The sequence below is a fragment of the Coenobita brevimanus genome, chromosome 91 (genome assembly GCF_032717465.1).
Source record: "Coenobita brevimanus isolate Jiangsu-jjx chromosome 91, ASM3271746v2, whole genome shotgun sequence".
In the NCBI taxonomy this organism is placed as follows: domain Eukaryota; kingdom Metazoa; phylum Arthropoda; class Malacostraca; order Decapoda; family Coenobitidae; genus Coenobita; species Coenobita brevimanus.
The window spans coordinates 599317-617132 of NC_137044.1; the positions used below are offsets into that span (position 1 = coordinate 599317).

The 17816-nt window shown below is 40.7% G+C and overlaps 1 protein-coding gene across 1 annotated transcript in view; it reads right to left on the minus strand.

The window, feature by feature from the left end:
- Nucleotides 1-2052: 2052 nt before the first annotated feature.
- The window catches only part of LOC145411843 (golgin subfamily A member 2-like), a 46040-nt gene continuing 30276 nt past the window's right edge, over nt 2053-17816 (minus strand). The window contains exons 13-18 of the mRNA XM_080281802.1: nt 15798-15909; nt 14874-15077; nt 11566-11733; nt 8245-8372; nt 4310-4412; nt 2053-2875 (exon numbers count right to left, since the gene is read on the minus strand). Coding sequence (XP_080137928.1) covers nt 2547-2875; nt 4310-4412; nt 8245-8372; nt 11566-11733; nt 14874-15077; nt 15798-15909 — 1044 coding nt within the window. The 3' untranslated portion in view covers nt 2053-2546. The remainder of the gene's footprint in view (nt 2876-4309; nt 4413-8244; nt 8373-11565; nt 11734-14873; nt 15078-15797; nt 15910-17816) is intronic.

The window sequence follows — 17816 nt, forward strand, 5'->3', positions numbered from 1 at the left end:
GTAATACCTGAAGTGTCTTATTTCATTATGATTTTAAGGCAGATACTCATCAACAATGGTTTATAAGGGTAGTATGTGCTGTTTTAGGTGGTTATGAATGGTTTTGGACTTGAGATGGATTAAACTATCCCCCAGAGGGACAATCTCAGTACCTCATGTAATGTACCCCTACTGAACCCATGTTGTAACATCTTCAATCAACATGAAATACCTTAACATTATGGTTAGTCATCAGAACCCTATCATTGTGCAAGGCATACATAAACTGATCATTTAAAGTGATATTGGTATATCAACTTTTAATCCCCAAGGGATATCCTTCCATACAGAGAGGAGCATCTTGAGAAATGTCATAGGATGTGAAGAATTATCATTACAAGGAAGGAAGGAAGGAATAATGAAAAATTAGCACTATGCCATAATATGGCTATATGTCAGTAAGGCAGAAGGGAGCAGAGTAAATAATTACACAGTATTAAATGTACAATATGAAGTGCAGTAAGAACAGTAAAAATAATAATGGAAATATAAACAGGGGGAGAGTCACCTAGGAAATCAGTAAGTTGAGGGAGCTGACATAGTGAGGAAAGGAAGGGGAGAGCCGCAAGATGCTGTTGGAGTGTGGACGGGCAATCAAGAAAAAGATGACGGATAGTCACAGGGCAGTTACAGTCAAAGCAGAAGGGCTGAGGGTCATGGCTCATCAAATGACCATGAGTTAGGCAGGTATGACCCATGAGTTGATGAGCAAGGATAGTCTCCCATTAATGAACAAGGTGGGTTGACGTATGCCAGGGAAGAACAGAGGGTTTAACACTATGAAGTTTGTTATGAACCTGCTGGTTTCATGAGGATTTACCAACGATCACAGAAGAGACAGGTTAGAAGAGGGAAACAATCAAAGGCAAGAATGGGGTGGAGGAATGACACAGAGGAGGAAGTATCAGAATGTGCCAAAGAGTCTGCTTGCTCAATACCTGTAATCCCAACATAGCTAGGAACCCAGCAAATGCAAAGTGACTTTTTTTCAAACAGAATGGCGGAACAGCCACTCCTGAATTTGGGTCATTAGAGGATGAGAAGAAGGCATAGTGTGTAAGAAAGTGAGTGCACTGAGAGAATCAGAGAAGATAACAATGGTGGAAGAAGAGAACCTAAAAAGGGACTTCAGAGCAATAAGAATAGCAGACAGTTCTGAGGTGAGGATACTTGCAATAGAGAAAAATGTACTTTGGAATGAGGAGTTAAGGAACACAACAGCAAACCCAACACCCCAATAAAATTTAGAGCCATCAGTAAAGATATGAGTGGCAGAAGAATGATGGAACATATGTTTGAGAAAAGGGGAGCAAAGGGTATCTGCAGGAAGAAAAGATGTAGAACAAGGGAGAAAAAAAAGGGCAGACACAACAGCAGGCAAAAGCCAAGGTGGGAAGGAAACTGAATGTAGTGGGAGAATAGGAAGAAAGGCAAAATCAACAGACTGAAGGAGCATGGGGACCCGAAAAAACGGAAAAAGGAGATGGGAGACCGACTGAAAAGAGCATTGGCATCCCTACAAAAGAATGATATCTGGCAGCCCGATCACTGATTGCAACCTTCATTCACAAAACTCAAAGCCAGCTCAGTCTACTCCCACTACCATGGGTCCAGGATATGCTTATTTCTCATGTGATGAACTCATTTTAATGTTGTGATACAGTAACTTGCTGAGTGCAATTTCTCACAAAAAAACTTCATTTGTCTTTTACTTGTTGCCACATAAATATCAGGCAAACTGCGAATGATTTCTTTCCTGCTACTTGCTTGGGAAAGATTGAATTTCATCATGAACATCAGTTTTCTAAATAACCTTTTTCCTCATAGAGTAGCTGCAAGTTGAAGATAGAATTTTTTTTGTAATAATGCCTGGGTGGGAGGTTGTACTAGGCATACCAAGCTCAAGATAAGGAGCTGACATTCTAATACCATATACAGTACCAAATAATGAATTATGACTTGATAAATAAGTACCTTGATTATAAGTATCTGGCAAGCAAAATAAGCCTTGAAGTTTTCTTGCCTTATAACTAGCAGGCACTCAGTTACTGACTCAATCAATAACTGTAAAAATATACAGTACCATACCACAATCCTACTGATTCTATGGTACATTTCTGGCTCATCAGGTTTACCTATCTATAATTATGTCGGTTATCACTGGTTAAATGGTTAGAGCCAAGCTGTATGCATAGATGGGGATGAGAATTGCAAATACCATTTTTTCAATAAGTACGGTATTTGTGGCAAGAAATGATATCTGGAGTTTGTCTCCTCGTGTTTCCAGCAAGATCTGCCAGAAACTACAGTTCTATTAACTCATAATGAAATAGCACTCATTTTCTTACATTTCTGTCACAAATATTCACACCCCATCACATACAGTACAGTATTTACACAATGCGTCACAGGCAGTCACTGTATAGCTCTTGATACCCAGCCTCTTACAGCCACATTCAAAACACATGCCTCTTTACTCTGTGTAGATTCTTTGTACTGTATATTTCTCACACTGTTATAAGTTTTCCCGAACACAGTGGACATGGGTGGAACTTCTGAAGTCCACAGTGCTCCACCTGACTGCTGGCTTCCATCTCATTCAGGAGGTCCAAAATCCGCTGTACCGTAGGGCTCTTACTACCTTCCACCTTTACTCCTGACCCTTTGTCAGTATGTTGGTGTTGATGGCTGACAATATCCCCAGTTCCTCCAGTGTTGACTGAACTCCCTCCAACATCGCTTCCAGTGCCAACAGTCTTGCCTTGCATGCCATTAAAATCTGCTGCCTCCACCTCTGTTGTGCTCCCACTTTCCTCTGGCTCACTCTCACCATTCTCTGTTTGATTATTTTTACCAATGGCAGACAATTAGTTTTTATGCAACCTGCACCAATAATCCTGCCTACCAATCCAATTGTGTCATCATCATCATCATCATCATCATTACTCTCTCTCTCATGCATGTACACACGCTCCCAAACAACCTTAACACTTCCCTCCAGGCTAAAATGCCAACCTTATTAAGAGTCCTTGCAATGCAATATACAGTCGACCCTGGTTTTGTGCAGTTAATGTATCTGTGAAAACTGCCATGCAAACTGAATCACAAAAATTGTTAATATGAACTACTGTTATCTGACTAATGTGAAGAAGAAAATCCCATCACTTTCTCATTAGCCTCAGGCCTTTATAAAATTTCATGTTTCTTTTCTAGACTCAAGGATACAGTTTTTGCTTTAACACCAGATGTAGAAAGGTCTTTGGTAACCATGACTTCATCAGTTTTACCCTGCCTTACAAACATGGTGGGCCAATAACTTGGAGGTTTATTGAGAGTGTGGGTCAAGAATACAAGAACAATGGTCAGGCAGCAGGGGTGAGGCATGCAGGCAACGCTTGATGTGCATGCACCAGGACCATGATGTCAAGCCCACACTACTGTGCGGGTAGTGCACTGTATTTTCAGTGTCAGTAAGGACAACTGGAATGCTGGTCAGATACTTCAGTTCACAAAATGTGTTTGTTGCCACACAAAATGGTTGGAATACAGGTTGACCGTGATGCATAAAAAGTATTTCATGCAACTGAAAGGCATACAGTATAAGGTTCTACTGTAAACTACAGTCCTTTTGTTTTATTTATATGGGCTCCAATATGCTTGTATACGTAAGCCTTGGTCACCTAATGGTGGCTCTCCCTGCTGCTTTACCTCTGGCAGATTCCCTATTCAGTCCCTTATCCATGAAGTCACACTCTATGACCTCATCCCAGGTCTTTTTTGGTCTGCCTCTCACAGCCCTACCCCCAGTGTTCACACTTCTCATTTTCTGCACCCAACTGTCATCCCCCATCCTCTCCATATATTCAAACCATCTCAGTCTACCTCTTCTCATCACAACACCAATACACTCCAATCCCATTCTTCTTAACTCTTCCATCATAAACCTAGCCCCCCAAGCCTCTCATTCACGGACACACTGCAAATCCACCTAATCATTGTAATTTCTGTATGTTTAAGCCTGCGAATATCCTCTTCTATTATTGCTCAGGTATCACTATCATACAGCAATACACTACACAGACCAATAATCAGTTCAATATACTACTTAAACCATTCACTGCAGTACTTTACATGCTATACACTACAATCTACATTATACTATAATTATCACTCCACATATAACATAAGGTATCACATATTGTATTTGCAAAAACTGCATAGCACATTGCTCAATAGTCATATATACTCTATGATGCACTGGGTTACTCACTGAGTCCATTGGCCATTGAGATGTGGCTGTGAATAATGCTGGCCATCTTGGTGAGTCGCTCCACATCAGCCCCCTTCTCCTGACCCAGTGTTGATACCAGGTCCTGTACAAAATATCATTATCAACACCAAAACCATTTCCAATGTTACAATCTCCCACTGACATAACTGGAATGTTATGCAGCTGTTCTGAAACTGGGGGAGGCGGTGGCTCAATCGGTAGAGAGGTGGCCTGCGGTCCTACCGGACCCAAGTTCAAATCCCGGCTGGGGCAGGGAACAGTTTAAGGATTTGAATTGCATGAAATCAGGCTTTACTGATCTACCAGAAGACCCGCCGACATGTCGTAAAAATACCCCCGCTAATACCAATACACCAGTCCTGTATGAGACAGCCCTAGCATGTATCCAATATGGACGGTGGGTGTTAGCGCCGAAGTGGTGACATGTAGAGGTGTATGGTATGTAGGAGGACTGCTGGGCCTTGATAGCAGGCTGTGAAGCCTATGCCCAGAGTCGGACACATAAAAAAAAAAAAAAAAAAAAAAAAAAAAAAAAACTAACAAGCATCACATAGCACTGCCTTGAAGCAACTCTACACTCAGTGAAAAGCCAAAACGTTTCCAATAACCAAGGAAACAATTTACTGCACTGGGTGGAAACCATACAACCAAATGATGCCTAGTGCTCTACTGGGTTACAGTGATCCAGCTGGATGGAGCCTGCATGGGTCTCCAATGGAGGGGTGGTTGGGGTTTATAGCTCACAGAATGCCACTGAGGAGTAAGCAAGGTTGGTCACCCTTGCCTAAAATGTCGGAACTCAACAGCCTAGTCCTGGGCTCCTACGCTTCTGATGGGGCAAAAAAGGAATTGGATGATAGCTGGATGATTCATCATCATCATCATCATCATCATAATTCTACTACTCAAAATACATACAATTTACGTAACAGTTAAAGCAATTAATATCACATTTGTAATATTAGTCACACTATTATGTGAAAACAATACACATGAATGAGGGAAGCATGAGGGTGGAAGTGGTGAATGTGTTCATGAGTGTGAGATATGATGTGATGGCACTGTGTGAAACAAAAATGAAAGGGAGTAAATTGGAGGAGTGAAAGGGTGTGAAATGCATAAGATCAGGCATCAGTAGGCAAGGAAGATGCAAGGAAGGAGTTAATTTGTTGATGAATGAGGGGTGGCAGAGTGGACTGAGATTTTACAAATGTGTCAGCTTGAGAGTATTTGAGTTCAAGCTTGAGATGGTGGAAGTGGCAGTGATTGTAGCATATGCACTGTGTGATGACAGAAGTGAGAGAGAGAGAAAGGCTTTGGGATGAGGTGGATGAAGCAGTGGGAGAAATGCTCAAGAGCTATAAAGTGATCGTAATGGGCGATATGAATGGAAGAGTAGGCACTGGTCCTGAGGATGACATAATGGGTTGTAATGGAGTACAGTACCCAGAGAAAATGGTGATGGGAAGCGACTGAAGGATATGAGGCGTGTGGTAGCACAGAGGCTTATGCTCGGTGCAATTAGTTTTGAGTAATTAAAGGTTAAAGGTGCTCAATGGTCACTGCATTATTTTAAAGATAAATCCAATGAATAATATATGAGAATAAAGCTCTTAAAAAGTCCTTTTTAACTGTATGTATGTATATATATATATATATATATATATATATTTTTCATTTCGGTAAAAATAAAAACACAAAATTAAATGGCAGTGAGACCTGGGCAGTGAAGGAGGAAGACATTCGCCGGCTCAGACGTACAGAAATGACAATGATTAGGTGGATGTGCAGTGCGTCCCTGCGTCCAAGGCCTGGAGGGGCTGGGTTTACAATGGAAGAGTTGAGAGGTAGGATGGGACTGGAGTGTATTGGTGTTGTGATGAGGAGAGGTAGATTGAGGTGGTTTGGACATGTGGAGAGGATGGTGGATGATAATTGGGTGAGGAAGGTGAGAAGTGTTAATATTGGGGGTGGGGTTATGAGGGGTAGACCGAGAAAGACATGGGACGAGGTCATTAAGTGTGACCTTAGGGTTAAGGGACTGAACAGGGAGGCTGCAATGGATCGTGCAGCGTGGAGAGCCGCCATTAGGTGACCAAGGCCGATACATGCAAGCATGTTGGAGCCTTTAAAAACGAAACGAAACGATAACATCCCTCCCATTTGTTTGTGCATTTTCAACACTCACATAGGTGTATAATAACCTATTCAAAAGAACAATTACACAGTAATAAAGAAGCTGTTAGAGTTTCTTGATGACTACTCCTATTTGTTGAATTTTACTTGTAAATAATAATTACTGTGAATATTGAAAATATTAATATTGTTTCACTACCTTATGTTTATTTCCTGGAATGTGAGACATTGAGATTATTTTCATAATACTTATCATTGAAGGCACCACACATACACAACAACCACAGCTACCATTACAACCACAACAACCACAGCTACCACAACAACCACAACAACCACAGCTACCACCACAAACACAACAACCACAGCTACCACCACAACCACAACAACCACAGCTACCACCACAAACACAACAACCACAGCTACCACCACACCGGTAGTCAATCGAATTGCGTACCCTTGGGGTTAAATTTTGTTTTTTGCCTGGGAAAACTGCACCTGAGGAAGTGACAATTCTTAATCAAGCTTTCAAAGGAGGAGGCTATGGAAAAAAAAAAATCTTCTAATGGTATGCATGTTTTAAGAAATGCAACATACTGGTCCGAGACTATCCACATTCCAGCTGTCTTTCAACATCTCAAACAGATGAAAACAGAGAAAATCTGACAGGCAATCTTGGAAGATTGCTGTCACACTATTTACAAGCAGTGGTGGCCACAGGCATTTCTTGGAGTTCAATCCAACAGTTTTTGACACAAGATCTTGCACCAAGTCTTGGCAAAGTTCATCCCCCATCTTCTAACAGAAGATCAACAAGCAAATCATGTGAATGTCTGTCATGACTTCAAAGAACAGTTGAGAAATGACCCAGAATTTCTTTCAAACGTCTTTACAGGTGATGGGACCTGGGTTTACAGGTATGACCCCAAAGCCAAACAGCAGTCCAGTCAGTAGAAGATACCAACAGCTCCAAGATCGAAAAATGCGTATCAGGTCAAGTCCAACATCTAGACAATGTTGATCTTGTTTTCTAACACTGAGAGATTGTCCATAAAAAAATTTGTTCCCCGTGGACAGACTGTGAACCAGCAGGTTTATAATACAATGATGAGACATCTACAGGAGAGCATCAGGTGCAAACGTCCAGTGAAGTGGTGCATCCAGAAATAGTTTTTGCACCATGACAACACCCTATCACACACCACATTGTCAGTTCAGCAACTTTTGGCAACATTATTACTCTGGATCCCCTGTACTCACCAGATCTCACTCCCTGTGATTTTTTTCTTGTTCTCCAATAGTAAGTTAGAACTGAAAGGCAGAAGATTTGATGACTTAAAAGAAATCCAGGACAAAACAAGAGTCTCTGGACAAGGTGGCAAAAGATGACTACAGGAAGTGTTTCTGGGAATGGGAAAAGCGTTGGGACAAGTGCACAGTGTCTCAAGGGGAGTACTTTGAAGAGAAATAAAATGGATTTGCTTTAAGTTTTGTAATTTAGTTTTTTGTTAACAATTCCAGGAATTTTGAGGTCCCCACTCATGCATCACCAATCAGAGTGGAAGATCATTGTGCCTCATGAAGAATAATAATTCAGAACATGAAGCATTGCACTCCCCATTCAACTCTTTTGAATGTCGAATTATTTCTCCTGTTACCATTTCCAATTCCTGTGTGGTGTTGGAAGTGGCTTGAGACCACATTCAAAAGGCTGCTTCTAAGTAAGAGAGCAAAGAGCAAAAAAATATGGTACTGTACTTTCAATGTATTCATATCACCTGTAGAGTTGCCAGTTTTGTCTTCATTTCCTCACGGTCATGTCTAAGGCGTGCCAGCTCTAATTCCCGTTCTCTTGCTTGCTGTTTCATCACTCCACGCTGGAACTGGTAGATCGTAATGTAATCCCCTGGAAGATAATGCAGACATGTTATCTGATCTGTGACGGAAGGGTTTACACTGGCAAGAGTAATCCAGCCATCCATCCATCATCCAATCCTACACTGCCCCATGAGGAACGTAGGAGCCCGGGGCTAGGCAGCTGGTCCTGACATTTAAGATGAGAGTGACCAGCATCACTCATCCCTGGGTGGTATTACATGAGCATTCAACCCCAACCACCCCCTGGATATAAACCTTCACCGGCTCAATCCGATTGGAGCGCAATAATTACCCACTAAAACCACCAGGCACCAAAATCTGGTTATATGGTTACCACCCAGCGTAGTAAATGCTTTCCTGGTGTACAGGAAACCATTTGGCTTGTCACTCAGTGTAGAGTCACCCACAGGCTGAAGGAAGAGGAAATAATAAAGGAAAGAAAGACAGAAGAGGGAGTGTAAAGTCACCCGCAGGCAGAAGGAAAAGGAAAGAATGAAGGAAAGAAAGACAGAAGAGAAAGGAAGGAATGAAGGATGGAGAGGAAAGGGGAGACACTCGAGAGCAGCACTACATCGAGTGAGTGGATTACTAACACAAATGCTTTAACATTCCACTTTAAGCATGTGGCTCATTTATGCACTTCTTGATACAGCTGGATGTCTGCGACTGCAAAACACTAAGTATACAACATATATAAAATACAGGCATTAAGTAATGGAATAAAAGCTCAGTGACAAATAAATCAAAGCACAGGTAATAAAAACTATGGCATACACAATCTGCTTAATACAGTATAAACACAACAGTATGTTCCCACCCTCCTCACTTCTAACTCATCTTATTAACAGGGTTTAACTGTAACTTGATGATTTAAAAAAGGGGAAAGTATATGAATTATAAATCACAGTCCAAGCCATTTCATAATTTACAAAAAATTATGAGTTTCTAGCCTCTTAGGGTTTAGTGACTAACACTTATCTGAACCTCACTTAGGCTCAGATAGTGTTTGCACAGCTGGAAGACATGCAAAACAAGGGTCTGATGTTACAATAATCTGGTCCTATATTTCTCAAAAGTGCCTGTTCTTCATTAGGAATTCACTAGCGCTCAATATTTGTTGGCACTCTTCCATTATGATCTAAGACATTACTAATATTCAATATAAACTTCATCTGCAGAAATGGCAGCAACCAAATCCTGTAATCATCCATCACAGCATCTCTCTCATGATAACATAATAGCATCTCTAAAGGAGAAAGGCTCTGAGCTGCCCCTGAAAAGATTCAACATAGCCCAACTGTCTCATGGGTAACGGCACCTTACTTAAAATAACCCAAGGGCAACCTAGGAAAAAAATTAAGTAAAGACTCATGAACAGTTCCTAGCTCATCAAAGAACAAAGGATCACCTTTACATTGCAACACTGCACCCGGATATGCCGATGGAGAGTTTTAACAGTTTCAACCAGACACATCAGTTCACCACAAATAAGAACCTTGGCTGCCACAAGACACAGTTTAAATTCTACTTTAACTTTAACTGGCAGCCAGAGCCATAATACCACACTGTACAGGTAGTTGAGAATGAAATTAAAATAAATATACCTTTCCCACATTCATTACTTCTTTAATGCATAATTATATAATACATGTGCTGTGGTTCTGTTTGGCATCTCACTTATGTTCAAACTTACCAAACGTATTAATACAGCTGGAATGTTCAGTATGAACTCATACTCATCAGATCCCCTTGTAACAATACTCCCCCCCCCCATGTGCTTATACACACACTTTATTTTAAAATAAAAAAACCATGCCCTACTTAATTCCAAAATGCGTGCATATTTATACTGCTAAAAGCAGCTACATTTATCTCATGTACAGTACTACTCTTTGACAAAGACAAAAATGAACTGATTTCAGATGGCTGGAGAGCATCAGTCCAGACACCATCCAGTCACAGACAATTACTGTACCTTCTTTTGTTTCAAATAACTGCCCACAAACTGTATTTATTGGCTAAGTAAAAACTGCTTCAATTTTATTGGTTGATGACAGGGTAACAGACATGAAAGCATTTGGTACTGTGTGTGGTCAATGGGCAGCAAGCATTGCTGGGAGTACAAGTCCTACTGATGAAGGAACTAAGGTCGATATTTAATCGTAAGACTTCACCTCTGTGCTTCAAAAAAGTATCAACTTCATCCACACCTGCCCCATTTCATGGAACAATATCTATCTTTTCTTTTACTGTTTAGAGGTGATATGCCAATGTAGTTGTGCATTAACAAAGTGACATTGGCTGACAGAAATGAAAAAGGAATGCTGTGACACTTGTTAATGGAAGGAGCAATGCTGAGTCAATCACCAATTTAAATGGGCCACAGTGTCAGCAACACCTGCTACAGGGTTGTTGGCACTATCTCAGTTGTTCATCAGGTGACAATAATGTACTAATTGGCAAGGATGAAGTATATCAAATTTTATGTACAGTATGCAGGTGAGGATGTGCTGTTTGCTACTAGTAACTGGGATCATTACAGACTGGTTCACAGACTTCGAGGTTTTTCTGATGATAGACTACAATCCAGTAAAACCTCGATATAATGGACTTCAATAGACTAGAATTCGCTTTTATCGGACTCAAGGAGCTACCGGACTAAATTCCTATAGTAGGTATATGAGGGAGGGGGGAGAGAGTTGGGGGAGAGAGTTGGGGGGAGGGTAGTCAACTGGTGGGTGACAGAGCGACTTGGAGGCATTTTGTCTGCGGCCACCCTTTGCGGGATTAGGGCGTCGGGCTATAGATAGAAAGATAGATAGATATCGGAAAAAGTCCGATAAAGCCTGAAGCAGTCCGGACTGCCTGACCACTTCAGCTACGTTCACCACAATATGGTAAATAAAAGACATGTTTATCAGTGTACAGTACAATATTATTATACATATTATACCATCTGATTAATGTAGTGAAGATATAACACAGTACAGTACTGCAATGGAAGTCAAAACAGTTTAAAAACCATTCATACGATCTAGACTAATGTCTGATATATCGGAAAAAGTCCAGGTTAGCAGGGGGAAGTCCGGATGTCGCTTTTATTAGAATTTAGCATTTTTCGGAATGGTTTGGGCCCCAATTAGTCCAATATAATGAGGTCTTACTGTACTGTAAAAAATACTTAAATTAGAAAAGAACAGAGAAGACTCAACAATACTAACCAATAGTTTCAGTTTCAAGTTGCAGCTGCTGAACAACATGCTCCAGTTGCTGCTTCTCATCACTCAGCTCTGCCATCTCTTTCATGCTGCGACTGAATCTTTCCTCCAGTGCCTTGTGTGCATCCTCCAATCGCATGAACTCCTCCAATCCAATGCTTTTACTCTCACCTGGGGATATATCAGCACAAAAGAATTTACACATGCACTTTACGTGATATACAATAAAGGAACCTATGACAATACCATAAGACAGTTCTGTCCTTTCACTGATGATCTATGGTGACAGGACATAAACTGCATCATCATCTTACTTCAGTCAAATGTAAAATGATTCACTACATTTCTTGCATATTATGTCTGATCAATACATCCACTGCAACATGCAACATTCTCAGTTCAGTCTGGGGCTGCTATTACCTTTTTTATGGGTATGACCTCAAGGGTCAGGGATTCTCAGTCCTTAACCTCCCCCCCTTTTAGTTGCTTTTACAGCATACAGTATTCATTCTCCTCCAACCCCACAGACACTTGCTATCCTTGAGAAAAATAGCAAGGAAGAAAGAAATTTAAAAAGTACAAGTTTATAATGAATATTGGCCTGACTTTTAATTCACTATACAGTACGGTATGTGTGAATTAGCTCTCAGCCCATGAGTGAAGTAATTGCATGACAAGTTACCAACCGTCAGCCATACTTCATTCTCATGCAGAAGTAGTACTTCCCAGGTAAACAGTGACAAACCATCTAGTACTGTAACTATTTCATTAAAAAAACTCAGAAGAGCTACTTATGCCTTTCAGGCATTGGTCACACATAGGGGGTTACCTTTCTTTCATACTGGTGTGTTCAATTCTAAACATACACAAAAAAAAGGATTGGACAAAAATATTTTATTACAAATTGGGTTGGCATGTTAACTGATCAATTTACTTAATGCACTGTTGGTGCTATAACAGGGAATGTGAAACAAAGTTCATTCAAAATGAGCCCATGCCAACAATAAATACAAACTTGAGTATTCACAGACAATGTGAAATAATGTACAGTAAACTCTCATTCATCCGGTGTAATTCCACCAACCCCTAAGCCGATTAAAGTAAAATGCCAGATAAGGAACTGTACCCCTCGTCAGCTCAACATCTGGCATGAATCCAGATATTGTGTTACTATCCATCTCAAACCTCTATCCAATATACTTTCCCATGAGTAAAAGATGAAAATCAAGCATACAGTACAATAAAGTACTGTATAATACAATTAAGTAATACAGCGCCGGCTGGTTACTGTTTAACCCCTTAAGTCCTAATCGCATCAACTGATGTGATTTGAGTTTTAAGCCAAAATGCCTCATCACATCAACTGAACGTGACCTGTAAAAAACTGCAAGCACTTGCTCCACCCCGATTATGACGTACATGGCTTTAGGCCAACGAGAACTCTTCCCTGATGTGGCATAAGGGGGGATCGGACCAACCCCGGCGGTGGGGGGGGGGCACCCCCCTCTCGGCCGCCTCCATGCCACCCTCTACTCCACTCCCTCACGCCCTCCTTGTCCCTCGTCACTCTCCCACCCCTCCACACAACTGCATCTCTCCTCCCACAACAAACTGCATCCCTTCCCACCCTCTCTTGTCCCTCCTCCCTCCCTGCTAGCTTCGTCGCCCCCCAACCCCACCCCACCTCTCCCTCCTTGTCCCTCACTACCCTTTCGACCCCCAACAGGCCCCCGAGTGTCAGGCCTGATGTACGTACCTGTTTCATATTACAGAAGTTCTACTTCTTCCCAAATTTTTACACCTCACTGTATTCATTTCTCACTTCGTACCTACCAGTTTTTTGTACGTACATAGTTGGAGAATGCTGTATGTTGTAGTACATACGACGCATCTTATTATTATTATTTTTTTCATTCTCCCTACCTGTCCAGATTAGCAGCTCTGAGTAGTGTTCGTCTGTGTTAGTTTTTGAAAGACTATGAGATCTTGTAGGGCTACTCCCCGCACCTGTTTCATCTCCCCACACATACAAACACACCTGTTTTCATGGCTGGTGTAATAATTCCAATGAAATGGAGAGTTTCCACAAGAGAATTTGGTTGTTGCTGAAACGGTAATGATAATGTGATAATTGTAATGGTGTAATAAATGTGTAACGAGAAGTTGGGACAGTAAAATCAGAAATCGGAAACAAATTATTGCTTTTTTTTATTCCTTTCTTATGCATGCATTTATAATATTATTCAACTTTATTTTGATGTCCTTGATGGTTATAAACATTCATATGCATCTGTGTTAGTTCTGGAATGACTATGATGCCCTATAGGGCTACTCCCCACACCTGTTTTATCTCCCCACACCTACATACACACCTGTTTTTATGGCTGGTATGACAAATCCCATTGAAATGGAGGGTTTCCACAAGAGAATTTGGTTGTTGCCAATTTTTTTCTCCCCAAGTAAGAGCAAGGCCTTGTAGGCCTACTCCCCACACTAGTTATCACCCCACACCTACATACACACCTGTTTTCAAGGTAGAAAGCTGGTTATTTCCAACCCCCATACCTATAGGCCTACTCCCCACAGCCTACTTTATCTCCCCACAGTCTAGTAATCTCCCCACACCTACATATACCAGTTTTCATGGTTGGTGTGACAAAACAATTTGAAATGACCTGTTTCAATAAGAAAAATAGGTTGTTATCAAAATTTTCGTGTTTTCGATTGCTTTCGAGGGGTAACTATCATAAACTTTTTGAACTTTGACACACGATTGTGTGGTAACCACTAGGGCTACGGGGGTATGGATTGCGTTGTCAGGTGTGTAAATTCTTCCTCTTTAGCCAGAACACAGTCCATTTGCCCTTGGTGAATGTCGCCAAAACACCCCTGAACTGCGGTTGTGGGAGGTACCCTGCCTGAAACAATTGCGGTCTTTAGGGGTTAAGAGCCGGCTGATGAACCTCAATGCCGTATATTGCACAGAACCACCAGTTATGTCCTGTTTCGGCACCAGATATTGCTTTAAAAGAGCCGAGCCAGCAGCGCTGGCTATTGCTTCAATACAGCCGTGTCAGCAGCACCGGATATTGTGATGTGCCAGACATTGCAATGATGGATATTTGAGTTTACTGAATAAGAAATAAGAGGCAGAATATGGCTGATTTGCTTAAAGAGGAAAGAAGACCTCCATTTAACCAGGCACTTGATATATCTGCAATTAAGGAATGCATCAACCATCTGGATAAGGTAGACTCCAATGTAAATCAAGGAATCACATAATATGTAACACGTTTCCTATGCTGCCTTACCTTTTGTTGTGGTAGTGACCTGAGGAGATTTGAGAGGTGACTCCTGCATCAAGTTGTTTTGGTTGCTTCTCTCCTCCTCTCGCTGTGATAACAGATGGCTGCGTTCTAATTCCAGCTGATTTACTGTTTCCATGAGGGATGTTACCTTCCTCAACAATTCCCCTCTGCTCTGGCTCTCCTCCTCCTGTCCTTCCCTTTGATTTTCTGTGGCAGAATGTTAAACCCTTCTTTACAGACATTTTATATTATTCATGATACTGCCAGGCAATTTTACCCAGCTAAGGCAGGGCCACAATGATTCAAGGAGTCATCCATCCATCATCATCCCAAACACAATTTCCATTAACATGTTGGGTAGGGGGATCCAGTGGAAGGAAAAAGAAAGCACAAAAGTAGAACCACCAACAGAATGCCCACTGAAATGGGTCACTCACTCATCATTCAAGCCCTCAATATTCTTGACTCCATTTCTCACAGAAAAAAGAAAGAATGAGAAAAAAAAAGATTTCATACTGTAATACCTCTGAGGCACACATAATTCTGCTGGCTACCAAGCATAAAAAGCATGCAATGCTTGTCACAAGCAGCCTCATACTTGTCCACCCATTTTGATTTTTAGTCAATTCTTTTGCTCCTTCAATATTCATGACTTGTTTATTTACACCTTCATATACAGTATTCATCCACTATGTGTGTGTGTGTGTGTGTGTGTGTGTGTGTGTGTGTGTGTGTGTGAAGGGATGCCACGCTGGTCAGTGTCTCCCGTGAGTCCATTCTTTTACCGAATGCAAATTCGTTAAATGAACAAAGCATTTGGCTAGCTCAAGGTGGTCATTAAAACCAAAATTTGTTAAAAGAGGATTCTGTACGTTGAGGGCTTCCTGTATGTACAGACCATCACAATCATCATTATTTGCTACTGACCTTGTTCAGAGTCTTCTAATGACTGTACTGCTATGTCTGGTGGCTGCAGGTTGTGCTCAGACAACACCTTCAGTATCTCTGATTTCTGATGGGTCAAGCCTTCAATCTCAGTCTGGGGGAGGGGGGGAATAAAAATAATTCACTATTAAATGAAGTAGGTGCAATCCAGAAACGAGAAGGTTAATGTTGTGGTCCCAGTCTCATTTGACCATGAATCTAACATACTGCAGGATGAAACTGTCCTTCTGAAGTCCATCAGTCTCCTTTCAGGGGTTAGGATGTAAGCTGATGTATGTTTGTATAACCAGGCAATGGAAAAGTTCAGTTATACCTGTGCCTCTTCATGAATGGCATCCCACTCCAGCACCAAACAGAAAAGTGATGAACAAAAGTAGGAACTGCCAAAAGAATGCCCACTGATATCGGTTATGTATAAACTAGCTAATCATTTATACCCACAAAATTTTTGGATCCACACAATGTGCTTCAATGATTAACAACAATATGCTTAACACAAATGAAGAGTCCCTACAATGGTTACTTGTTTGCTCAATAAGGAATGCACAGAAAAACCCTGAAATTTTACTTGGCATGCAAAGAGTATATCAGGGGAAAGGGGGTAGTTGGTAGCCCTATATGACCATTCCTACCTGCTTGAGGAACAGTTGATATGCTGGAAGAGCTTTAGGCAGACTAAAATGGGAGTTGCCATGACTATTCTCCCTAAAGATGATGTCCATCATGACAAACCAAAATGATTCCCTGTCATTTATTTATATATCAGTACTTATTTGTGTGTGCTTTATAAACTTTTACAACAGTATACCTTTCAGTCAATACTTATGTTGTAAATATAGTAACTTGTGCTACAGTCGTTAGAGTTATCAACGGGATGCTGCTTTTAAATACAGAAATGTTATTAAATGAATGTTATTAGAAAGAAAAAAGGACGGAAGGAAAAAAATTATAGTTTGCAATGTGTGACATTAAAATTTTTTTTGGCTATTTTAGATGATAGGACACCATCAAGACACTTTATGGTTTGACCTATGTGCTAAGAATGGTGTCTTTCTTTATATATGAGATATTAACATGTACCATTATATTACTTCCTTACAACACAGTGTGAACATGACATGGATATTGTACAGAAGTGGTATAAATGTATCAGTCATCCTACTGTTAAAAAAATGAGCTTACCCCTGATCATGTACTCCATATGGAATGACCCACTGATATGAACAACAAACAATTCAGTTGCACTGTAAACTTGCTTTGCATTTTCAGCATGTTAAAATATTTGTTATATAAATTAACTACATTAGTCTATGCTTTCTGCTGATACAGGGCGGCTTTGTTATGAATGATTAAAAACAGAGCTTGTAAAAATCAAAGCATGCCTCTCCTTAAAATTTCTGGAACAACCCTTATAAACAGAAGGAAATCATACCCTACTTAAACTCTCAGCATACTATTTTTATATAAAAACCTTAGGAAAGGCTCTAAATTAGCTCCCAGCATATTTTTGAACTCTGAACAACTGGTTCCGAGGCCTGCCATGGGAGCACACAAATTTCTGAACTCACGGCCACTGAAGGGGCTAAACATACGCTTTACTGTAAGCAGTAATAGCACCATACCAAATCAGTTCATCCTGATAAGTCTGTTATATTTTTCTGATTATTTCTGGGTTGGTAAATAAACATTTCTTGTTAAATCTGTTTCCCGGCTGTTTTTAGCTGTTCTGGTGTGACAACTCTCGTTGTTCATTAACGTAGTGGCAGAAGGTACCGTTCTAATCTAACTGTTTAACTAAACCTGGCCTAACCTAGCTTAACTGCACCTAATAATTCAACCTAACCTAATCTCCAGTTGGGATGATGGTAAACAAAATCCACATATGAGTACGCTGAGTTTCTTCCACTGAGCTGGAAACAATCGCAGGTACAGCTTAAGGAACGTGAAGATAATAACAAGGAGAAAATTTTCCAGTAAGAAAAAGTAATTTCCCAAACTGAA